This window comes from Pelophylax lessonae, assembly GCF_965119305.1.
Source record: "Pelophylax lessonae genome assembly, chromosome: 4".
In the NCBI taxonomy this organism is placed as follows: domain Eukaryota; kingdom Metazoa; phylum Chordata; class Amphibia; order Anura; family Ranidae; genus Pelophylax; species Pelophylax lessonae.
This window is the reverse complement of record NC_138771.1, coordinates 79,146,117-79,172,728: the sequence shown is the minus strand read 5'-3', so window position 1 is coordinate 79,172,728 and position 26,612 is coordinate 79,146,117. Positions and strand designations below refer to the sequence as shown.

At 46.4% G+C, this 26,612-nt stretch overlaps 1 protein-coding gene across 1 annotated transcript in view; it reads right to left on the bottom strand.

The window, feature by feature from the left end:
- SLC30A4 (solute carrier family 30 member 4) overlaps positions 1–26,612 on the bottom strand; it is a 48,729-nt gene that overhangs the window by 5,138 nt on the left and 16,979 nt on the right. The window contains exons 3-4 of the mRNA XM_082254043.1: positions 23,514–23,667; positions 16,077–16,272 (exon numbers count right to left, since the gene is read on the bottom strand). Coding sequence (XP_082110169.1) covers positions 16,077–16,272; positions 23,514–23,667 — 350 coding nt within the window. The remainder of the gene's footprint in view (positions 1–16,076; positions 16,273–23,513; positions 23,668–26,612) is intronic.

Sequence of the window (26,612 nt, the reverse complement as noted above, 5' to 3'; positions counted from 1 at the left end):
GCTCCGGCCACTCTTCGCCATGACACTGCTCCGGCCACTCTTCGCCATGACACTGCTCCGGCCACTCTTCGCCATGACACTGCTCCGGCCACTCTTCGCCATGACACTGCTCCGGCCACTCTTCGCCATGACACTGCTCCGGCCACTCTTCGCCATGACACTGCTCCGGCCACTCTTCGCCATGACACTGCTCCGGCCACTCTTCGCCATGACACTGCTCCGGCCACTCTTCGCCATGACACTGCTCCGGCCACTCTTCGCCATGACACTGCTCCGGCCACTCTTCGCCATGACACTGCTCCGGCCACTCTTCGCCATGACACTGCTCCGGCCACTCTTCGCCATGACACTGCTCCGGCCACTCTTCGCCATGACACTGCTCCGGCCACTCTTCGCCATGACACTGCTCCGGCCACTCTTCGCCATGACACTGCTCCGGCCACTCTTCGCCATGACACTGCTCCGGCCACTCTTCGCCATGTCACTGCTCCGGCCACTCTTCGCCATGTCACTGCTCCGGCCACTCTTCGCCATGTCACTGCTCCGGCCACTCTTCGCCATGTCACTGCTCCGGCCACTCTTCGCCATGTCACTGCTCCGGCCACTCTTCGCCATGTCACTGCTCCGGCCACTCTTCGCCATGTCACTGCTCCGGCCACTCTTCGCCATGTCACTGCTCCGGCCACTCTTCGCCATGTCACTGCTCCGGCCACTCTTCGCCATGTCACTGCTACGGCCACTCTTCGCCATGTCACTGCTACGGCCACTCTTCGCCATGTCACTGCTACGGCCACTCTTCGCCATGTCACTGCTACGGCCACTCTTCGCCATGTCACTGCTCCGGCCACTCTTCGCCATGTCACTGCTCCGGCCACTCTTCGCCATGTCACTGCTCCGGCCACTCTTCGCCATGTCACTGCTCCGGCCACTCTTCGCCATGTCACTGCTCCGGCCACTCTTCGCCATGTCACTGCTCCGGCCACTCTTCGCCATGTCACTGCTCTGGCCACTCTTCGCCATGTCACTGCTCCGGCCACTCTTCACCATGTCACTGCTCTGGGAATTCCTCACCGTCCGCTCTTACAGCAGCCACCCAGGACCCAGAGCTGTGCAATCATGTAACTGCTAGGAAACTGATAAAAAAAAAAAATGCATTTACATTATGCTTATTAGAATCTTTATGCAACATTAGTAAAGGCAGAGGTAGGGCAGCATTTAAAGTCTACTTAGAAGAGAGCATTTACTTCTACTTTAACACAGAAGTGCTTAGGCACCCTAATATACCAGGAACTGCACTGCTAATTTTCAGAGAATTCACATCAAATACGTAGTTTTTTTTCCCAGGGTACCGCTTAAGCGCATTTCTAGATGTTCTCTACAACATATCAAATATTTACTATTTGAGTTTAGGTTCACTTCAAGGACCTATTCACACCAGGTGTGGTGGGTTTGTGCTGAAAAAGTAGTACAGTATGCAGTAGACCAGCACAATGCAATCCACTGCCTTGCACTGCATTCAATATAAATGAAATAAATGCCACTTTGTGATATTTCTTTAAATTTTTAAAGTTCATAAAAAAAAAAAAGGTAACGCACCGGTACTGGCACATTAGCACTGCTGTCACCCTGCCGTATACCAGTGGCTGCATTTTAGCACAGAAGTTGCTGTGAATGGGTCCTAATAAAACCCTCTTTTTTTCCATTATAGGCTGACAATTATTCAAGAGGATAAAAAAAACACTGATTACAGTTCTTAACAGATGAACACCGAACCCTCAGGTTGCTGGCTTATTTTGTCAATGAAGCCGAAATGTAGTAATTTTGTCATAGCTGACATGATGATGATCAAGAACTATGGTTGGTTTCTGATTACTAGCAGAGCATGAACCGGGACTGAGAGCCACCATTGCACACAGGAGGCTCTCAAAGGAAGGAGGTTTATTAAAGGATAAGTTCACCTTTCTGAACATGTTACACCCAAATTTAAGGTGTAACATCTTCAGCATCAGACCCCTATTCTCTAGGGTTGCCACCTCATGCCTTTAAACCAGGACACACATTAATTCCACAGGTTCTGTGGCTGATTAAGGTGGTTAACTGAACTTAGTGCCTTATGTGCATTCTATTAGGCTCAGAACCTGTGTAATCCATTTGTGTCCTGGTTTAAAGGGATGAGGTGGCAACCCTACTCTCCTCCAACCCCCCCCCCCTTTCCATGTAACAGCAAGCCAGGGATCTTCCCCCTGCACCCACTTTCAGAATTCAAAGAGACGGTAGCCATGTGAATCAAACTACAACTACTGTCAGCCTTTGCAGCTGTCGGCTTGTAGTTCTCAATAATAAGAGGCATGGAGGAGCTCGGCTAAGAGGAAAGATTAGAGGAACTGAATTTATTCGCTCTTGAGAAGAGGAGATTAAGGGGGGATATGATCAACATGTATAAATACATAAGGGGTACATATAGTGAACTTAGTGTTCAGTTGTTCACTTTAAAGGTCAACACAGAGGACAAGGGGCACTCTTTACATCTAGAGGAAAACCGATTTCGTCTCCAAATACAGAAAGGTTTCTTCACCGTAAGAGCTGTGAAAATGTGGAATAGACTCCCTCCAGAGGTGGTTCTGGCCAGCTCACAAGATTGCTTTAAAAAAGGCCTGGATTCTTTCCTGGGTGGACTAAATTTAAGTGGGTACGAATATTTATAGGTAAAGTTGATCCAGATAATATCCGATTGCCTTTCGGGGGATCAGGAAGCACTTTTTACCCTGCTGTAGCAAATTGGATCATGCTTTGCTGGGTTTTTTAGGCCTTCCTCTGGATCAACAGCGGGTATAGGATTGTGTATATGGGATTGTATGGTTGGGTTTTCATTACTGTTTTTTTTTTGTTTTAGTTGTTTTATTGGTTGAGCCAGATGGACTTGTGTCTTTTTTCAACCTGACTATGTAACTACCAGGATGCTGTTGAGAGCTCTAGGTAGTTCATTGAGCTTCCTGTCATTCAGTAACTGCCTGCCTGTATCTGAAGTACAGACAGTCCGCAGGACCGTGGATGTACACCTACGATTGCTGATCATGGATGCAATGGTTTACAGTCTAACAAAAATGAATAAGTACATAAATGCACAATGTTTTACCTGCGAAAAAAAAGGGCATTTATTATTATTATTGTGTGTAGAGGGTAAAGGCTCGTGCTGGTCTGCACGACAAGGTAATGCAGGCCAGCCACAGAGCCTGGGGGTTTAAATGTGCCACATATACTGAAAAAATATTTCCACACTTCCAAGCAATATTTAAAACAATGGATACAAATTTTATTAGTGTTTGTTTACAAAATAATACCAGAGAAAGGGAAAGACATACATATACAGTACACAGATAGTATATTAATTATATTCATTACACTCCAGGAAGCCCAATAATAGGGGCTGTACAAATAGAAAAGGAGCTGGAACTACGCGTTTCGTAGAGAATGCTTCTTCGGGCTCCAGCAAGTAAACAAAAACTAATAAAATTTGTATCCATTGTTTTAAATATTGCTTGGAAGTGTGGAAATATTTTTTCAGTATATGTGGCACATTTAAACCCCCAGGCTCTGTGGCTGGCCTGCATTACCTTGTCGTGCAGACCAGCATGAGCCTTTACCCTCTACACACAATTTTTGCTCTTTGGGGGAGGTGCCAACGAATGTCTGTTTAAAAAGCCGCTATCTCCCCTACCACAATTTTCCTTATTATTATTATTTTTTTGTAAAGGTGAAGCAACGTATGTAGATTGCAGATGGCAAGGGGTTAAGGGAAAAGTGTACTTTTAAAACACATTAGCTCTTTCAATAGTGACACCCAACAGCTCTCCAAATATATCCTGTTTATCCTGTTATTGCTGCCTTTTCTTTTCCTGTGAGCACAGGCCAATGCAACTAAAAACATTTGTCTCCATTGTGTCTGACTAATCAACAGTACAGAAAAATGGTTCGAAGAGATTTTGATAATTGAGTGCCAAGAGACCTAAATTTAAAGTTCCATACACCACTACAGACAAGGTGACTAAACAAAGTAATGTTTACACAGACCTTGGTCTGTAATGATTGGTCTCAAAAGAACAAACTAATGAAAGGCAAAGGTGAAAGGTTATATTTTCCCCAAAGTTGTTTGGTATCCTATGTATAATAGATTAGCTAATGTATTTAGGAGGAGAACAGTTATCCCCTAGGTAAAACCAATCCACTCTATTAGAAAGAACTGTTTAGAGACAGAGGACCACTCTTCTCCAGGCTGATTAAAATCGGTATTAAACCCAAGAGAAAACCTTTATTATACTGCAGATTACCACATCTTACAGTGAGGGGAAAAAAGTATTTGATCCCCTGCTGATTTTGTATGTTTGCCCACTGACAAACAAATGATCAATCTAATTTTAATTGTAGGTTTATTTAACAGTAAGAGACAGAATAACAAAAATATCCAGAAAATGCATTTCAAAAAAGTTATAAATTGATTTGCATTTTAACCACTTAAGCCAAAGACCTATTTCTGACACTTTTGTTTACAAGTTAAAACCAGTATTTTTTCCTAGAAAACTATTAAGAACCCCCAAACATTATATATATATTTTTAGCAAAGACTCTGGAGAATAAAATGGCGGTCATTGCAATATTTTTTGTCACGCGGTATTTGCGCACCGTCTTTAAAAACGCCATTTTTTTTGGAAAAATTACGAAAAATCACATTTCACTGCATTTAAAAAAAACTAAACAGTAAAGTTAGCCCATTTTTTTTGTATATTGTGAAAGATGATGTCATGCCGAGTAAATAGATGCCCAACATGTTACGGTTTAAAATTGCGAACACCCGTTGAATGGCGACAAACTATGATCAATAGAAATCTCAATAGGCGACGCTTTAAAATTTTTTAACGGTTACCAGTTTAGAGTTAGAGTGTGGCTCTTTTTTTTAAATTATTGCTCACGCTCTGGTGATCGCGGCGATACCTCACATGTGTGGTTTGAACAGTGATTTAGTGATTGAACAGTGATAGGTGTTGATTGCATATTAATTTGAAGTGTATATTCATTTTAATATATTTATTATTGCTCTATTTTACACACATATACCTTGTGCATTACTATATCACAGTTTTATACTTATCTATTTATTTTATTCACACCTAATATACCGGCAGCGCCAATTACCCTATTTCCCACACACCATTTTATATAGTCTTTGGACTGTAGTCTGGGATAGGCTGCAGCCCATCTCTATATATATCCTTTTATTCCTTGTATAACCTTAGCGCGGATTTTACTCTTACCAATTAAAATTGGGTCGTGGATGGGTATTCTAGCATGACAATGACTCAAAGCACACAGCCAAGGCAACAATGGAGTGGCTCAAGAAGAAGCACATTAAGGTCCTGGAGTGGCCTAGCCAGTCTCCAGACCTTAATCCCATAGAAAATATGTGGGGGAGCTGAAGGTTTGAGTTACCAAACGTCAGCCTTGAAACCTAAATGACTTGGAGAGGATCTGCAAAGAGTGTGACAAAATCCCTCCTAAGAGGTGTGCAAACCTGGTGACCAACTACAAGAAGCGTCTGACCTCCGATTGCCAACAAGGGTTTTGCCCCCAAGTACTAAGTCATGTTTTGCGAAAGTGGTCAAATACATATTTCACTCATTAAAATGCAATTTTATAATCAATTTATAACTTTTTTGGAATGCGTTTTTCTGGATATTTTTGTTGTTATTCTGCCGCTCACTGTTAAAATAAATCTACCATTAAAATTATAGGCTGATCATCTCTGTCAGTAGGAAAATGTACAAAATCAGCAGGGAATCAAATACTTTTTTCCCCTCACTGGATGCGATGGATGCAATAGTTTCCTTTAGTCTTTTCTTTCTTCTCTTTTCATGTGGCGCTCCAGCCTGTCTGTTTTTTAACGGAAAAACTTTCTTGCAGTTACAGGGATGAGAGAAATCATTTGACCCCGACAGGGGTGCTTAAACTGATCAGTTTTTATGTAAAACATTTATCCCAAAAGAAAAAAAAATGTATTTTGCTGTAACTGCTTATAAAGTGTTAGCTGGAGTTCATCTTCAATTTGTTAGTGTGTAAATTTGCTAGTCCATTAAAACTCCCACCCCCCCAGACGGACAATGCTGCTGTCCAAAGGTGCCCCTGTGCTCCTTCATCCAGAATCACCAAACACAAAAAAAGGTGTGGGGGGGAGCCTAAAAGAAAAACGAATGCAGCCAAATAAAAATGATTGGTAAGCTGCAATATACATTTTTGGTTTTGGGTTTAATACCACAAGTTCATTTCCCAGAAACAATGTAGACAAGGATAAAACTGCAGGCCATTCAGCTGCCAATAGCACAAATCTTCATTAAAGGCAGCCCAATGGCTGCAGAGTCACGTATACAAATAATTACTGTACACTTAACACTGTAAGGAGCAGACAACCTTATCGTTGGCTGGTTACTTAGCCTTGAGGACCTGAAAAACTTTTTTAGGCTTCACTGGCTGCATGCTTGTCAGGAGGTCAATAAAACCAGAATCCGGACTATAGCCTGATACTGCACCTTTAAAAAGTCAATGACAGATTCCATTTAGCGATCGTTGCAGACTGTGCAATTTTGTGGCAATCTATACACATTGTTCAATTAAAGGGGTTGTAGAGGTTCATTTTTTTCTAATAAAAATAAGACATGTTCTACCTAATTGCTCTGCTCAAGGGTTTTGCACAGAGCAGCCCTATTTCTCCTCCTCTTCTGGGGTGCCCCACAGGCGCTCCTGGTTCCTCACTTTCATCGGGTTATCCCACGGAAAGCCGCTTTACATGGGGGCACCCATGCGGGCTCGCTCCCAAGTCCCGCTGCTACGTCCATTAACAGAGACAGTGGGACTTGGCTCCGCTTTACTGGATTGATTGATAGTAGCAGGAGCCAATGGCTCCTGCAGCGATCAACCTGTCCAATGGAGAGAGACGGCGGCAATCGGGCTCATCACTGGATTGGATCAGGGCTCAGATAAGAAAAAGGGGGGGGGTCCGGGGGCAGCTGCAGCAAAGCAAGTTTTTCATCTTAATGTATAGAACGCATCAAGGTGAAAAACCTTGAGACTTCACAATCATTTTCAGCTTTTTCATTAAAAAAACAAAAAAAAAACAGAATTTTTGTAAAATCTTACCTGTAAAATTCCTTTCTCCGAGTCCTCCGACAGTCGCCGCCTCCTCCAAGTCATCACTATTGGGTATGGACTTCCGCTCCGCAGGAGTAGCTAGGCATAAGACTTAGTCAAAAGAACAAAAGCATTTGCATAGACACACCCATGGGGGCTGTCCCACTGGTCAATACCCCCCTGCAGTGATCTCTCCCAACTCAGTTTGGTAGAATAGCAGTAGGTAAACAAGAAAAAACCCCAAAAGAGGGGCGGCGACTGTCGGAGGACTCAGAGAAAGGAATTTTACAGGTAAGATTTTACAAAAATTCTGTTTTCTCTTACGTCCTCCGACAGTCGCCGCCTCCTCTAAGTCATCACTATTGGGATGTCCCAAAGCAGTGTAGACATGAGGGGTGGGAGACGCAACTGTAGAAAAGGCAACGCAGTACCCACATCAGAGAAAGGAACCTTACACGCACAGTAAGAGAACCTTCTGGGCAACAGAAAAGGCTCAACAGGAGCAACAGCCCAGGAAAGCAAATAACCCCTGACAACATCCAAGGAATGCAATGCAACCTCCTTAGGATGCTTAGGCTTCGTACAAAGCGAAGGCAGGACAATGTCCTCATTAAGGTGGAACTCAGAGACCACCTTAGGAAGAAAAGACGAATGAGGTCGCAAGACCACCTTATCCTTGTGAATTACCAAGTAGGGAGAGCGGCAAGACAACGCCGCCAGCTCCGACACTCTGCGAGCCGAAGTGATCGCCACTAAAAAAGCAACCTTCTTAGACAGCAGAGGCAACGATATCTCCCAGATGTTTTCAAAGGGAGCACGCTGTAACACGGACAGAACCAAGTTCAAGTCCCATGGAGGTAAAGGCTCCCTCCTGGGAGGAGCCAAATGTCGAACACCTTGAATGAAGGTGCGAATTAAGGAATGAGACGCCACAGGGCGTTGGAAAAGAATAGCCAGTGCAGAAACCTGGCCCTTTATTGTGGCCAGCGCCAGGCGCTGGTCCACACCAGCCTGAAGGAAAGCCAACACTCTTGACACCGAGTACGAGCGAGGGGAGAACCCCCTGGACTCACACCAGGTGAAAATAAGCTTTCCATGTACGGTAATAGATTTTACCAGACAAGGTTTTCCTAGCCTTGATTAGAGTAGGAATGACCTCAGGGGAGAGACCCCTGTCCCTCAGGACCTGGGTCTCAACAGCCAGGCCGTTAAAGCCAGCGACTGTAAAGCAGGATGGAAGATCGGTCCCTGAGACAGTAGATCTTACCGCATCGGCAGCCGCCAAGGAGGCACCACTGCCAGGTGAACAACGTCGGCGTACCCGGACCAGCGCGGCCATTCTGGCGCTACCAAACTCAGCAAGTGCGGTTCCGAGGCTAACCTACGAAGGAACCTGGACAACAACTAAATCGGAGGAAAGGCATACATCAGACGATACTGATGCCAAGGGGCCACCAACGCATCTGAGGTGTCTGCCAGAGGATCGCGCGTTCTTGCCACCCTGTGGTTTAGCCGAGACGGGAACAGATCCACGTCCGGAGATCCCCACTTCGCACACAGCATTTGGAAGACCTCCGGCTGCAGGAACCATTCCCCCTGGTCCAGGGTCTGGCGGCTCAGATAGTCGGCCTGCCAATTCTCCACACCCGGAATGTGAACTGCTGAAATCGCCGGGACATGAGTCTCAGCCCAAGACAGAATGGCGGCCACCTCCCGGTGCCCCCTTGGTGGTTGATGCAAGCCACCACGGTAGCATTGTCCATCTGTACCCGAACAGGACGGCCCCGAAGTCGATCCGACCACTGGAAGAGACAGAGTTTGATCGCTCTCAATTCCAATATGTTGATCGGAAGGGAGGATACCTCCTCCGACCAAGTGCCCTGGGCAGACCGGTTGCCCAGGACTCCACCCCAGCCCGACAGGCTGGCATCCGTGGTAATCACTGTCCACAGTAACGGACGGAAGGATTTGCCTTCCGACACAGCCGGGGACTGGAGCCACCACAGAAGGGCCATTCTGGTCCGGCGACTCAAAGAGACACTCAGATCCAAGGACTGAGGTAGTCTGTCCCACCTGGCCAGGATCTCCGCTTGAAGAGACCGCGTGTGAAACTAAGCGAAGGGTATCGTCTCGAAGGTCGATACCATCAACCCTAGGGACCGCATGCAGGTCCCGAGTGACGAGGATGGATTGTCCCTGAGAGACCTGATCTCGTCCTGTAAGGTCTGGAGCTTGTCCTCCGGCAAGAACACTTTTGCCTGAGCAGAGTCCAGGATCATTCCCAGATAGGGAAGACGAACCGAAGGAGACAAGGACGACTTCTGCACGTTGATGGTCCATCCGAACTCCTGGAGCGTCTGTACCGTGGTGGACAGATCGCGCAGTAGGTTCTGGCTGACACTCGATCTTAAGAGGAGATCGTCCAGATACCCCAAGACCGCAATGCCCTGTGCCCTTAGCAGGCCCAGAACAGGGGCCAGCACTTTGGTAAAGACCCTTGGAGCCGAATCGAGACCGAAAGGTAACGCCACAAACTGATAGTGGTCCTCCGTGATTGCGAACCGAAGGTACCTCTGGTGACCCTCGAAAATGGGGATGTGTAGGTACGCATCCTTCAGGTCTATAGAGGCCAGGAATTCCCCTGGGCTCAGGGAGCCGACCACCGAGCGGAGAGATTTCATACGGAACTTCCGAACACGCACGAAGCAGTTCAGCGCTTTCAGGTCCAGAATAGGACGTACCTTGCCCTCCTTTCTGGGCACAGTGAACAGATTGGAATAAAACCCCCGAAACCTGTCTTATCGGGACAATCACCCCCTGGGCAAGGAGGTCCTGCACCGCTTGATGCAGGTCCTGCAGGCGTCCTGGAGTCAAATGAAGATTTGAGGGAAAAAATCTGTCGGCCGGCCGGGAAAGGAATTCGATCTTGTATCCTGATAGAATGATTTCCTGAACCCACCTGTCCGGAATTCGGAGCAGCCAAGGTTGGAGGAAACCGCACAAACGTCCCCCCACCCCTGAAACGGATGAGGGCGCCCCTTCAGGCAGAGGCGGATTGACCCGCCGCACCGGCATTGCCGGATTTCTTCTGGCTACCATGGCCCTTGAAGGGCTTGCCCTTGGTCTGATTCCAAAAGGCACGAAAGAACCCTTGATTGAGTCGAGAGGTGGAACTCCGCTTGCCACGAAAGGACTTGTTCTTCGGGTTCAGGGGCAGCATGGTGCTCTTTCCCCCCCGTGACGCCTTTTACCAAGGTATCCAACGCCTCGCCAAAAAGGCGAGAACCTGCATAGGGAAAATCAGCAACTGTTTTCCGTAACATCTGGTCAGCCGACCAGCTCTTCAGCCAGATCAATCGACGGTTAAGCACCGCAACACTAGATAGGCGTGCAACCAAGGGAGCCTCATTTAAGGCCGCATTGCACAAATACATGACTCCTTGGTGAATTTGGTCCACCATAGCCAGCGTGGCAGGCGGGGCAGAATCAGACGCGAGGTTGCGCCTAAGCACCTTAGTCCAATCAGCCACCGCCTGAGCCACCAGAACGGACGCGAAAACAGGTTTGAGCAAGGAACCCGCCACCGTGTAGGAATGGCGGGCCAGAGACTCCAACCTTCTGTCCGTGGGATCCCGAAAAACTGGGGTCTCCTCAGTAGGAATCAAGGTAGCCTTGTTTAACATGGCCACAGTGTGATCCACCTGTGGAGGCACACACCAGCGCGATTCCGTAGGCGGCGCAAAGGGATAAAGCAACTTAAACCGACTAGGGACCATGAATGGACGCTTTAAAGTGCGCCACAGTTCATTCACAGTATAATGAAACTCAGCGGGGCAGGGAAAAACCTGCGCCGACTTGCGGGTCATGTGTACCAAAAGAGGACACAACGCCCGGAGGACTGGGCTCATCCTCCAAGTGTAGCGTTTCTTTCACGGAAGAAATCAACTCATCCATGGTCGTGCGTTCCTCAGGCGATCCCGGGGAGAAACAACCCCCTCCACCTCCCCCTCAGACCCCAGAGGGTCCAAGGATGAGCGAGACCCTGAAAAGGGCACGCCCGCCGCAGAAGCCACATCACCATCTGAATCAGAGGAGATAGATAATCTGGGTCTTTTCCTAGCAGCACGTTCAGCCATCAGCACCTCCATTTTGGACACTAAAGAGGCCACTACGGCAGCCAAATCAGGTATAACAGGGGCCACAGCAGGACTGGGGTCCCCCACCAGGACTGGAGGGAATTTGCTGTCCTGAGAATCCATTGCCCAAGTTAGAAAACAACAGTGCAAAAAAAGGTACTGGCCCTTTAAAACCGCTGCGGAGGTTTTAGAGCCCCAAAAAGAAGAAACTGAGCCAGGAGAGACAAAACAGAGTTAAAGAAGAGACAGTCTGCAGAGCCCCCACAGAGTGTTACCACATCGATCGCTGCTTAAGAGGAAAAGGAAGTGAGGTAATCGGAGGCTGAACTAATAGCTGCAATAACCCAGGGAAAATGGCTGCCCATAGAACTGAATGGGAGGCTTCGGCAAAATGGCCACCGAACATGTGCTCGGAACAATCGTTCTGCCACACGCAAGATGGCGCCGGATGGCGCCAAAACAGCATGTATTGTAGCCCATAGTGAAGCCAGACATGCTTTCCCATACTAAAAATGGCGGAACGCACGGTTTTTCCCCGCTGCGGCCGCCACACACACAGTCTGCACCCCCAAAAACACTGAAGTGACACAGGGGAAAGGGCCCCCAAAAAAACACAGCACCGCATGTACAAGAGACCCCCGCAGGGATCGCATCAGGGAGCCCCACACAGGCACAGACATAGGGGACACACAGCAACACAGGACTGCCACCCCAGACAGAGGCCCCACACAGAAGTACTTACCTGTACCAGATGGCGTGGGGTGCCTCTATGAACGGAAAGCTGCTGTCCTCATCTGACAGGGAATGCCGTTAGCCAAGGACAGGACACTGCAGCACTGCAGATGTGTCCAGTGAGGTAGCCACCTCACGGCTGCATCCCTGCTGCGAGCAGGGATGGGTCATTCATAATGCCAGGACGAACACATGGCTGAACGCTCGATGGCGGGCTGGGGGTCCCTCTGACCCTCTGCCCTGGAGAACCAGGGCGGTCAGTCCGATTCCCAGCTCCTCAAGAATCCATCTTCATCTGAAGAGTCGACTAAAAGCTAAAGCTGACAAAATAAACAGCTAGTATAACAAGAAAAAACTGACATTTTCAAAGAAAATCAAATAAAAAAAAAAAAAGAAGATTAGAAAGGCTGAGACTGTAGCCCCAGCACAGGGAAATCCTAACTACTCCTGACGCTAGGCAGAAACAAACTGAGTTGGGAGAGATCACTGGGGGGTATTGACCAGTGGGACAGCCCCCATTGGTGTGTCTATGCAAATGCTTTTGTTCTTTTGACAAAGTCTTATGCCTAGCTACTCCTGCGGAGCAAAAGTCAATACCCAATAGTGATGACTTAGAGGAGGCGGCGACTGTCGGAGGACGTAAGAGAAAACCCGATTTGGTTTCTAGGCAGAGCCGAACCAGATTTTGCACTCTCCAGTTTTAGTAAATAACCCCATCAAGTCTTGTGCATCTATTCTGTGCTTATCCTACTCCTTCCATTTAAATTTCTCCTGTTCACCCCTACATCATACTATTATCCCTCTCATGCAGCTATATTAATATGGCAGCTATATAATGGAAAGTCGATAATTCACACAACACCATGACATAACCTGTAAACATTACTGTGTTCTCAAAGACTACACGTTGGTCTAGTCCTGTCCCTGACAGATGTACAAAGAAGCTGACATGGCTTTTGGAAATACAAACATGAAAAGGTTATGCAGAAAAACTAGATGTACAGCATGTTAGTCTGCATTGAAAAATCATCTAGTAAACCACCATTTCAAATCTATTATGATTGAAACTCCTGAAACTATTATTGCATTCATGAGCATATCATATAAAATCTGTTGGTGAATGCAATGCTGATTTGTTTAAATGCAACGGAAATTCATTCCAAGCCACAATGTCAGAATGCAGGTGAAGGTTTTACTGCAGTTCTTCCAATGCATCCTCAAGGGAGGGCTGTATGAATGTGATCAGGAACAAAATGCAATGGCAAAATGCTGTTCTATACATTATGGAATGTTTATCCATGGCACACTCCCTTCCTGTCCACAAATTGAACTCAATAAAGCGGACAGCATACTGGACTACAGGCCCCTACATTGGCTTTGCTAAAGATAAAATGTAAAAGTTTTACACTTTCAACAATGTACGATAGTCTTAAAAATATCAAAAAGACATGTCATGTAATGTTATGTTGGTAGTAGCAATTTCCTCAGAAGAAAGCTAACTTCGTAATTGTCTGTAGCACTGTTAAAGCCTGCAGCCACAATAAAAAAAAAAAAAAACTTTAAAATCAGCACAACAGCAGAATATGTCCCTTGTGTTGATTCCTCTGCTGTTAGTAGTAATTGCAGAGGCCCAGCTATGCCCGCTCTTTCTGCCCAGCTGCTTTATTCATAGAAGGCGTAATACAGCTTCCATTATCGGAACAAGATCTATGAATTCAGGGGGTGGTGCATTCATAAAAGCTGTAGTACGGCTTCTATTACTGACGTAGCTGGCCAGAAAGGGCGGGCATAATCATGCTCTCTTGATGAGCCTGTGACAGCCCTTTAGTTGTATTACTCCTACCACCATAATCCTTTGGTGGGGAAGGGGCAAGATGGAGAAAGATTACTACTAACAGCATAGGAATCAGCACAAGGGATATGATTGTAAGTTATGCCCCTTACTGACCAAATTATGTCTCTTCTGCTGATTTTTCTGTTTATATTGGCTGCGCTTAGGCTTTAAACTATAGTTAATTATGCCTGCAATGTTACCTGCCAAGTTGCCGGGATTTACAACCGCAGGCACATTTTCAGAAATTAGTTCTATAGCAGCTCACTTTTTTTTTTTTTTTATACAAAGGCACATAAGAGAACGTTGCCATCATCCAGATGTGCTGTAGTGTCAGTATATGTGCAGGTATATACAAGTGTGGGTATAGGATTGTGTATATGGGATTGCATGGTTGTGTTTTTTTTTTTTGGTGAGCTAGATGGCCTTATGTCTTTTTTCAACCTGACTAACCATGTAACTATGTATATACTCAGGACCTTCCTCTTTTCCCTGCTTATAGTAATCAGTTAGGCAGGGCATAGCTAGGGTTTGTAGACTAAATAGGAGCAAGTTTCTCTGATGACCAGCTCGTCTTCTCATTATGGAATGAACACCAAAAGGATGGAATGGCTCCATGAGGCACTGGTAAAATTAAGCAGTTTACATTTTGCACATAGAAGCAGGCTAGATGTGACCCACCTTTTCAATGTTGTGGGATAATCCCATATACAGTACTGATATGCACCACAGACAAAGGGAAATATGGCCAAGCCCTGTTACCATAGGGGTAAATTTACTAAAGGTTAGTGCATGGGATTTGAAGGTCACATGACTTTTTTTTTTTTTTTTAAATATCGCATGGAATAATAAAAGTCAATTCATCAAAAAAATATTGAATGTGAGGTATAATAATAAATACCCAATATTTTGTTAAAATAGTGAGATAAATACTGCAAAAAAACATGAGATAAATCACAAAGGCCGGGTTCACATATGAGCGTCTGTGGGTTCCAGCCTGGGGTCCAGTGCGTTTCTGATCCAAATCTTTTGCCTGGATTCGCATCTGCACCAGACCCTTTTGGCATCCGCATAGCGGCCACCCTGGACACGTGTGAACCGGCTTCATTAAAAGCCAGTCACACTTGCATGTCATGCAAATTGGATGTGGTAAAAACCACATCTAATTCGCACATGTGAACCTGGCCTAAAGTCAATTCACCAAAAAAACACACATTCGTTACTTATCACCTCGTATTTGCTGGTGGAATTTTAGAAATGTGCAAAATATGCCCTGGTTCACACTGAATGTGACTTTGAAACTGAGCTACTTCACTTGAAGTAGAACGATTTAAAAGGCGCAGATCAGTGCGATTTCAGGTGCGACTTGCCTGACATCTGCGCGACTTCATGCACAGATATCTATGCAAGTCGCACCTAAAAATCGCCAAAAAATAGCGCAGGCACATCAAATCGGTGCGGCGCCGCAAAGTCGGAGTTGCACTGATTTGAAAAGCTCTATTGCTGACAATAGGGAACTGTCAAACCGCATGACAAGTCGTACCGGAGGCTAAGAATTATAGGAACTCTGCACTGGCCAGGAAGTGAAAAGTATACAATGCAGCAGCATGAAAATGTTCACCTCTGAGCTCAGGAATGTATATAAACTAACATTTTATCAGAGGGAAATCGTTTTGTGAATGAAAGCATATTACAGAATAATGTTTTTATAGGTCGCCTGCCATAGAGAAGCTGTGGACCCGTTCTAATAGGAGCGACACAAGTCGCTCCGACTTAGAAAAAGGGTCCGGAGCTTCTTTGGGGCGACCCGGAGCGACCTGCATTGACTTCAATGATATGAAGTCCATGCCGGCCGCTCCGAGGTCGCGGTGCGAGCAGCGCACCGCGACTTGTGAGGTCGCCCCGGCAAGTCGGATCGCTCTAATGTGAACAGGCTCTAGATTGTGAAAAAACAGCGCCAAAAAGAACCCCAAATTTAATCTCTAAATATCACAAAACAAATATTTAAGGAATTTAGGAAATAACATTTTTTTGTGAATTGACTACTTTTGAGATAAATACTGCATAAGTTATAACTCAAAAATTAATGCGGTATTCATCTCTGAAGTGATTTTACCCCATAGTCACAAAGTACAAAAAGCATGCACTGTCCACTTTTGAATGTACTGTATGTGGTATATACAGAAAGAGGGCAAAATTACCTTGAATCGGATGATGTATGCAGCAATCAAAACCCCAATGCTTTGAGCAAGATCTCCAAGCGCATGTACAAATGCCGCTCTCACCGCAAGGCTACCATGGCTGTGGCCATGAGGGCTGGGAGAAGAACTTGTTGGAGCACTATGAGAATGCGAGTGGGAATGAGGATGGCCCGCCTGGTTTAACAGAAACCCCATTCTGCAGACAAAAGAAAAATAAAATGTCAGGAGCTGAAGAAGAAAGTCCATATAAAAGATGTTCTACGTAGCTCGGAGAGTTCCACTTTGATTTATTTATGAGACGGTCAATATTGGACTTCATTCAAAGTAAACTACATAGTGTGTACAAAGTAAATGCCAGCAACTGAATAAATAAAAAGTGAGCACAAGGTTCTTTCTCAGCATACCTATAGGAAAACAGTGAAGAAACAGATAGCACCTTTATTGCAAGTAACAAATCAACTAGAAGAAAAGCACTTGGCTAATCTGTGTATAGATATTGTGGTGTCAAATTGTCCAGATTTTCTGGCAGCTTTGCTACAATTGTTTTCCTAGCACCTGGTGAAGTTTGCCAAATTGGAGAGGCAGGGGTAGCACCCATAAAATTACTATTAAAGCATCTGTTTGTTTTTTAGCACTTTCAGCAGCCAAATTAATCCCTTACCGATTATGCAGCTTATTCATCTTTTATCCTTTCCTTAAGTGATTGTAACGTCTCGTTTTTTGTTAAACAAACATGTTCTACTTACCTCCTCTGTACAGTTGGTTTTGCACAGAGCAGTCAAGATCCTCCTCTTCTCAGGTCCCTCTTTGCTGCTCCTAGCCCCTCCCTCCTGTTGAGTGCCCCCACAGCAAGCACCCAACTAAAGCTGCAGTTCCGTGTGTCCATTCAGACACAGTTGTGAATCAGCCCCACCCCCCTCTCCTGATTGGCTGAGACACAGCCGTTGTGATATTGGCTCCCGCAGCTGTCAATGAAAGTAGTTTAGCCAATCAGGAGGGAGAGTCCCGGACAGCCGTGATCAGAGAAATAGATTTTATGGTATTCAAAAACCCCATTTTCTCTTTCGTTCATTGACAGACACAGCTCCTGATATTCTTAACCACTGGGTTATACTGCCCCCTACAGGAGTAGGACACTAGGCAGAAAAAAAAGAACAAGTCTAGCTATGCCCATGGGCAGTCCCAGGGGGTATACTCCCTCTCTCTGTTATAGGCACTCAGTTTAGTTACAAGCAGTGTCTGGAGAATTACAACTCCACATAGGGGTGGGTGCTGTGTCCATCAATAAACATCAGAGAAATGGATTTTACTCAAAAATCCCATTTTCTTTTTCATTCATTGATGAACACAGCTCCTAAAATTCATAACCATTGGGATGTCCCAAAGCAATGTAAAACATGGAGGGGATGGAACAGCAAAAAAAACTCCTCAGGCTAAACAGTAGCCAACCAGGCAATGGGAGCTCAACCAAAACAACTAGAGCCCATGTGAAAAAAAACAAAAAAAACAATACACCCTCAAAGAGGATCAAGTCCTCTAAACAGCAGCCTGAAAAACCTTGCGGCCAAAAGAAGCATCCGCAGATGCCAAAACATCCACTTTATAGAACTTTGTGAAAGTGTGCACCGACGATCAGGTGGCCACCTTGCAAACCTGCGTCAGTGATGCCTGGTGACAAAGCCCAGGAGGCACTATGCGCCCTAGTAGATTGCGCCTTAACAGGGAAAGGAGAAACCTGACCCCTGATGGAATAGAACAGACAAGGAATCAATGCTCAAGGTGGTGCAATTGCCTGATGACTCACACAGGTGAATGCCCCGGCTCGCCTCTGTGAAAACTTGATAAAAGAAAAGGAATTGGCAGCACTCCAGGTTGAGTCAAAATCCAGATTTATTGACTGGACATCCAAATAGGACAAGCGTGACAAGGTAGACGCGTTTCACACACTGACTGTGTGCTTAATCATCCTGATGGAATAGGCCTGAATCACCATCTGTCTGATCCATATGGCAATGGTAGCAGAAGGTGCAGACAACCCTTTACGAGGTCCATCTGTGAGCACAAATAGAGGGTCTCACTTCCTGAAAGACTCCGTAGCTGCCAGGTACACCCTAATTGCCCCGACCACATCCAAAGCATGCAAGACAATTTCCTTTGGATGTTTAGGCCTGGAACAAAAGAAAGGCAACACAATTTCTTAATTCAAATGAAAATTAGAGATAACCTTTGAGAGGAACGATGGACAGGGGTGAAGAACCACCTTATCTTTGTGAATCACCAGGTAAAGTGGACAGGATAACGCCGCCAGTTCCGCAACCCTGTGCGCAGAGGTCATAGCCACCAAAAAGGCCACCTTCTAGGACAGCAGGAGAACCTCCCAAGGATTCTCAAATGGAGGCTTCTGGAGAACCGAAAACACCAAATTGAGATTCCAAGGCGGCAACTGAACCCGCAATGGAGGAACCATACGTTGGACACCCTGAAGAAAGGTACGCACCAGGGAGTGTGTGGCCAAAAGTCATTGGAAGAAGACCGCCAAAGCCGACACCTGGCCCTTGATGGTACTTAAGGCCAATTTCTGTTCAACCCCTCATTGAAGGAAGGTCAAGATCTGAGCCGAGAAGGAGCGAGGATTAATCCTAAGAGACTCACACCACGCAATGTAGGTCTTCCACGTACAATGGTAGATCTTCCTAGAAGTAGATTTCCTAGCTTTCAACAGGGTAGGAATCACTGACTCCCATAAACGCCTATTCTTCAGCACCTGGCGTTCAACAGCCAAGCCGTCAAAACCAGCAACTGTAAAGCAGTATGGAAGATCGGTCCTTGGGACAGCAAATCCTCCCTGAGAGGAAGCTTCCAAGGACATCAGCGACCAGCCGCACCAGATTGGCGTACCAAGCCCGGTGAGGCCAGTACGGAGCAACTAAGATGACCAGAATCCCTTCTGCCTCGAACCTACATAGAAGCCTTGGCAGAAGAGGGAAGGCATAAATCAGACAATACTGACCCCAAGGGGCCACCAGCGTGTCTGTGGCATCCGCCAGAGAATGCCTTGACAGAGCCATAAACCTCTGCACCTTTTTGTTGAGTCGAGACGCAAAGAGGTTCACCTCGGGGATGCCCCACCGGAGACACAGTTGATGAAACACCTCCGGATGAAGGGACCACTCCCCTTGGTCCAACGCCTGCCAACTGAGGTAATCCGCCTACCAGTTTTTCCATCCCAGGAATGTGTACAGCGGAAAGGGCTGGAATGAACCGTTCTGCCCACCTTAGAATGCCGGGTACATCCAGAGCCGCCAAGACTCTTCTTGTGCCCCCTTGGTGATTGACATAAGCCAAGGCCATGGCATTTACAGATTGAATGCGTACTAGACAACCATGAAGATGGTCTGTCCAATGGTCCAGACACAGTCTGATCGCTTGGAGTTCCAAGACACTGATCGGTAGTCTGGACTCTTCCAGCGTCCAGATCCCCTGAGCAGAATTCTTGCGGAGGATGCCTCCCCAGCCAGACAGGCTGGCATCCGTGGTGACCACTGTCCAAAAAAGGGGAGGAGGGATTTGCACAGCCGAAGCGCAGGAGAACGAAGCCACCATATCAGGGACTCCTTCGTTCCCGACTCAGCTGGATCCGATTGTCCAGAGACTGCGGAGTCTTGTCCCATTTGGTTAGAATCTCCCTTTGCAGGAACCTCGTATGGAACTGTGCAAATGTAAATGCCTCGAAGGTAGACACCATCAGGCCCATCACCAGGATGCAAGTCTGGAGGGATGACCATCTGTTGGACAGCAGGAGATGAATTGCAGCCTTCAATTTCTGGAGTTGGTCCAGAGGAAGGAGTACTCTCCCTAAGGCAGAGTCCAGAGTCAGGCCCAGATAGTCCAGCTTTGTGGACTGAACCAGAGCAGACTTCTGAAAATTTAGAATCCAGCCGAACTCCTGCAGAGTTTGCCTTGTGATCTCTAGGTTTTTCATCAGCCGAAGGAGACTCCGCTCGCAGAAGGAGATTGTCCAAAAAGCCAAGTACCGCAATCTCCTGTTGGCGTAACAATGCTAGAACCGGGGCTAACATTTTTGTGAAGACCCGAGGAGCAGGGGCGAGACCAAAAGGGTAAAGCCACAAACTGATAATGCTCCTCTCCCACGGCAAAGCAGAGGAAGTGCTAGTGACCGGCACATATTGGAATGTGAAGGTAAGCATCCTTGATGTCGATAGAGGCAAGAAAATCCCCCTGATGCAGGGATGCCACCACCGTGATCTTGTACCTGGACCGAATTACTTTGTGGATCCACTTGTCTTGTACCAGGGAAGTCCACGGGTCCGGAAACCAGCGAAGACGTCCCCCTGCCCCCGATACGGGTGAGAGCACACCTTCATGCTGAAGATGCCTTGTCCGTGGGTCTGGAGGAGCCCGCTCTTGGCTTGCCAGACCAGGTTCGTTTGGATCCTCCAAGAGGAGGCCCTGAAAGGCTTCGAGCCCTTGGCAGTTGACCCTGAGGGACAAAAAAAACAAAACAAAAAAAAAAACTTATGAGCCAAGGGGGGGGGGGGGGGGGTTACGTCTACAACAAGGATCCTTGCACCTAGTAGCCTGCAGAAGAAAAGTACTCTTTCCCCCTGTGAGACCTTTAATGTCATTCAGGGTATCCCCAAACAGGTGATCCCCTTGAAAGGAGAGCTCAGTCAAGGTCTTTTTAGAAGTCTGGTCCGCAGGCCAGCATTTAAGCTAAGAGACACGCCAAAGGACCACTGCTGAAACAGAGAGCCGAGCCACTAGAGGAGCCGTGTCCAAAAAGACATTACAGATAAACTGTAGAAACTGTAGCCCCTGGTCCGCCAATTCCACAAAGGCAGCCCCGTTCTCCCTCCAGGTCACAGCATAAAAACTTAGACCACTCGGTCAGAGTTTGCGACACCAGGGTAATGGTGAATACCGGCCTGAGTGCCGAACCAGCCAAAGTGTGCATATTGCAGGCCTTCGCCTTCCTGTCAGCTGGATACTTAAAGGCCAGGGACTCTTCAACTGGAATCATGGTTGTCTTGTTCAATCTGGAAACTGGAGAGTCCACCACTGGTAGAACAATCCACTTCCTAATAAGGGACTCCTCATAGGGGTAACACCTAGTAAATCACTTAGGGACCCCAAGGGGATGCTTTGGTCATCCCCACTCTTTAGCGACAATTTTGTCAAAATAGGCAGGAAAAGGAAACGCCTTTGCTGCTCTGGATGGCTTATAAGTGCCAAAAGCTAACCTGCGCCTTCGTTGCCGCTGTAGCTGCGGCCTCCATCTTCAAGGTCTCACACACAGATACAATCAGTGCTTCCGCCAGTGCCTTTTCGTGCGCGGTTGCAGATGTGGAGGAATCATCCTTACTATCTGAGGATTCCGGGTTACGTGGTCCCAGACCCAGCAGGGTGACCCACATCAGATTCAGGATCCAATGAGACAGATGAGGCAGGGGGCGCTTTTTGCTAGTCCGTCGCCCGAAAGCCACCTCCACCTGGGACACAAAGGACTCCAGGACTGCCGTCAGTGCATCGATGGATGGTGGGGACCCGGAAGACCCTGCAGCCTCAGAGAAGGGGGTCAGGTGGGGAGATGTGCTCCAAAGACTCCATGAGTCACCAGGGGGACCCCACAAAGTGTAAAACACTGCAAAGGGACAACGTCCACCGCACTGGCAGCACCACCCCGTTGCCAGGCACAAGCACTAAGCGATCCTCAGCAGAGAGGGAGAGAAGCCCACCAGACTCACCACCCAGCAGAAACGGGCACCTGCAGCCACTAGCATAGTCTTTACTCCACGTGCAAAGACCAGGAAGGGAAAAGATCCAGGAGTCAGCACCAGGGGATGAGGAGGGACTCCCACCGCCGAATTGGCTGCCCACAGGGCTTCACTGTCATGGTCACCGCTGTTTTCAATGGCAAGCCACTGCAAAATGGCCGGACTACACAAACATGGCCACCATGCATAGAAACACAGGCTATAGTAAAATGGCGGCCTCCCTCAGCGCATAGGGACACAGGAGGGATCCCTAGGCCTCAAGGACAGACCCAGACAGGACAGGGGCTCTGGCAGAAGCCCCCACCAGGTACAACACCACCCCCCGGCCCCCATCACCAGCACAGCGCCCTGCCCCCACCCCAGGTGGTGGACAAGACAACCCTCACAGCCCCAACATACAAGGGGGGGGGGAGGGGTGGGGGGGGGGCAGATGAAAGGGGGAGTGCTTGACGGGAAGAAGAGGAACCCGGGGGTCCTACGGTCGCAAGGAGGGGACCACACCCACCCCAAAACTCTACAGGGGGAAAGGGGGGACAGCTACTCACCATAGCAGGAACCAGACGGGCACCACTCCAGACAGAACCCTTACCCATTAAAATGGGGAGGGGGCTGTCAGCCAGGAGGAATGCTGCGACTCAGGCCCCAAGCTTATAGCATCTTACTGAAAAAGACTTGAGGCTGTAATTGGTGCCAAATGGGTTTCAACAAAGTATTGAGAAAAGGCTGTGAATACTTATGTACATGGGTTTTTTTTTTTTTTTTCATTTTTTATAATTTTGCAAAGATTTCAAACAAACTTCTTTCACGTTGTGATTATGGAGAATGTAGAATTTTGAGGAAAATAATGAATTTAATCAATTTTGAAACAAGGCTGTAACATAACAAAATGTGGAAAAAGTGACGCGCTGGAATACTTTCCGGATGCACTGTATAAAATATAAAAGGTATCCTGCCCATCCCGGGAAAGGCTCTAGTTCCTGCTGGCCCCATTATAAATGCACATACAATTTAGTTATTTAATCATCATGCAAAAAACAGAATGCTCTATGCAGGAATACTGCTGTAGGTCCCAACACGTTTTGCAAATATTTACTGCTTCTTCAGGAGACATGCAACAAAATAGTTCAGTGTGCATATGTGGCATCACATCCAGGGAAAAACACAGAATTATTCCAACAGCAGATATGGGGTTGCCCTAGAGAAATCCATAAGACTGTGACAATACTGGACAAAAAAAAAAAATGTAGATTGCTTGATGGAACTCCTGATTAATGGAACCAAAACAAGTCCCTGAATATTTTGAATTTACAGCCAACCATTGAAGGATAATTTAACACTTAGGATATGACTATACAATGCATCTAATCTGTAGCAAACTGTAAATCGTAGCAGGCAGTCCGATCCACGTCCAATCGCTACAGAGAACAATTATTGTGCAAGCTGTTTGTAGGAGCTGATGAGCACCCCTACTCTCTCATACAGTTAATGTATAAAATACCGGTTGCAAGTGTAGGCATCTTCTCCATCCAAATAAAGTTCAATACTGATCAGAAATGTCTTACAAAAAGCTGATTTGTCCATTTAAATCCCACTCAAGTGATAAATAAATGTACCCATAAAGACAGCTTTTGTTGTAACTTACATGAGGTTTACAGCAACACCAACAGCTGCTGTTATCAACATTACATCTCCATTAATAGTATAGTCCATATGGATAGTCCTCTGCGCTGCTTCATAGAGCAGGAAGCCTGTGAGAATGTACACCAATAATACACTAATAATAGCAGACAGGACCTCTACAATAGAAAAAAAAAATAGAATAATTAAACAATAGGGAAAAGTAGCAGATTAAGTAATGCAAATTTATCAAGAGCTCTCTGCAATGCAAGAATGGTGATACACAGCTGCAAACATTTATATTAAAGCAGATTTCAATCAAATGACAAAAACTTGAGACGTTAAAGTATATTTTCACCTTTGCTGTTACATTTAAGAAACCCTCCACTACAGGTTTGATATGTGTTCCAATTTACACAGCATAGCTAAAAAATTATTTAAAATAATTCATTTACCTTTTTTCCCCCCCAGAGCAGGATTATATACAAGGACAGCTTCTATTGTCCATTAAAGCTTTGGATGTGCAATTAGGGGACAGTTTTAGAAAAAGATTTGTTTTAAAGTGCATTATCATACAATGTAACACTCAAGCCTTGAGATTTTGAACCCTTTGTTAGGACAGAGAGTGCATATCTACTTTTACAACTGATGAGATCTGTCAAACAGTACAGACAGGGTTAATTATAGTAAACATAGTATCCTAGCCCCCTCCTTAAGATCACATAGAAGGGGAAAGCTAGGTAGGATTTTCAGGCAAGTAAAAAAGGTAGTATTTTTAAAATACTTTTATTAGGTTATGCTATGTGAATAGGAACAAGCTATAAATATAAAGTAGGTGCTTTCCCAAAATGCACTTAAAAGAGATTTTTTTTTTTTATTTATACGTACCTAGGTGGATGCAGCATTGGTCCCGATGCTGCATCTGTCCCCCAGCGCCTCCAACACTGAGAACGGAGCGATCAAACACCCCTGATCGCTTGGTTCTTATAGCTCCATAAGCAGAGAGCTGGTGACTGTCAATCAGCTGCTCTCTGCTCTGCCCCCTCCCCGCTCACTGGAGCTCTGAGCTGTAGAGGAAGGCACGCTGAGAGGCTGAGCCAGGTGCCGGTTCAGGCATGTGGGTGGATCCTGACTCTATGGTCGTGATAATACCAGAGAATGGACCAACTCTGTGATGTCAGCAAAGAGCTGCTGAAAACGGGTCACAGGAGTGCAAAATGGACTGTATTCCTGTGATCCACAGGAGACGTATATCCAAACGAGTTTTGGCTGTACTTCTCCTTCAAACATATGTCATTTCATGAATTGTTTTAATTGTTTTTATATGTAAACATCCATGTATCCTTATGCTCACACATTCCATGCCACCATTGGTTCTCTTTTCAATGCACATGGATGTAAACGCTGCACTTTTCACATCTACTTAATATTCTCAGGGGGAGCTATCCCTAGCACAGATAAAAACATGGATCAACTTTTCACATCTACCTAGCTGGACTAGTTACAGCTTTCTTGTAGTCCCTTAGCAAAAGTTTTACAAATACCTTTCGGAGCCTGCCAGTGAAGACCACCTAATGCAGCTTCCTATAACGGGGTGGCGACAATGCTGCACTGCTTCTGAATTCAGAGCATGTAGGCCATGCCTGCTTGTAGCACTACAAACCAATGAAAATCATGTTGCAGGGTTGTGGCTATCAGGTATTGTCACTGCAACCTCTAACCCGTTTTTTGATCGCCTCTGCTTGAAAAAACAGTCCTTCAATTTAGTCTTTGGGGGGGGGGAAAGGAAAAACAAGGAGGTGGGTGGACTTTTGATAGTGTGCAAGTATACCACACTAACTCTGAGGGCAGTTCTTGGGAATGGAAGAAGCTGTTCCAACTAGTAGACAAGGAAGAAGTAAGGCGCCTCTGAGTGTAGCCGATAACCCTTTATTACACAAATGATAAGCAGACTTACACTTGGAATGACATGTGTCCTCACGGCTCGGGGTCTTCTCCTGGTCCCGTGACTCGTCCCGTCTTCCGACTGTCCAGCAGCAGGGGGATGACGCCAAAGGGGGAGCCCAATCAGGAGCGGTGAATTAATGCGAGGCTGCAGTGGAACGCATGCCTCGCTCATGGACTACACCGAGCATGGTGATGTAAGGGGACGGTAACACGTTTTTCGGAGCATGCACAGTTGTGCTCCTTCGTCAGACCGAGCACAACTGCGCATGCTCCGAAAACGCGTTACCGCCCCCTTACATCACCATGCTCGGTGCGGTCCGCGAGCAAGGCATGCGTACCACCGCAGCCTTGCATTGATTCACCGCTCCTGATTGGGCTCCCCCTTTGGCGTCATCCCCGTGCTGCTGAACAGTCGGAAGATGGGACGAGTCGCGGGACCAGGAAGAGACCCCGAGCCGTGAGGACGCGTCATCCCAAGTGTAAGTCTGCTTATAGTTTGTGTAATAAAGGATTATCGGCTACACTCAGAGGCGCCTTACTTCTTCCTTGTAGTTTGTCAACCAGCACCTGTTCCTACCTAGTAGTCCTGCTCAGTGCTTTATGGATTGGCAGCAGTGCCTCGGTTGATGAAATCCTCCCACTCTGAGCTGCAGTGTCTGGGAGGGGGGAGTGTGTAAGACACAAATGAAGGAGGATTCTGCTCAGTCAGGAAAGGTAAAGAAAGTTTTTTTACTTTATTGAGGCTTGTGCATCACATGGTAACTGGATTTGCCACTTGCTTAGGAGCCTTTATTTGTACATTAACCACAGTAGTGCAGAGCGGTCAGCCCATATACAGGACTTAGCAAGTATTGACTTCAGGCAATTATGATCGGTCCAGAGCCCATGGTGGGTACACATTTGAAAGATTTCCCCGACAATCACTGGTATAAACAAGCAGTCTTAAATAATGTACAATTGATCTAAAGACCTGGAATTTTTCAGCAATATTTAATCAGACAAATGATCATTCCTATTATCACCATCTTAAAATAACATGTACATATTATGCACATGCATTTTCTGAACTTGGAAGCATTGTTTCAAAATTATCTTGCACTGTCCTATGAATATTTTGTAATACTTTGCACTCTCAAGAACTTCCCTAAAATCTCCATAGTATAAAAAATGCTTGTAC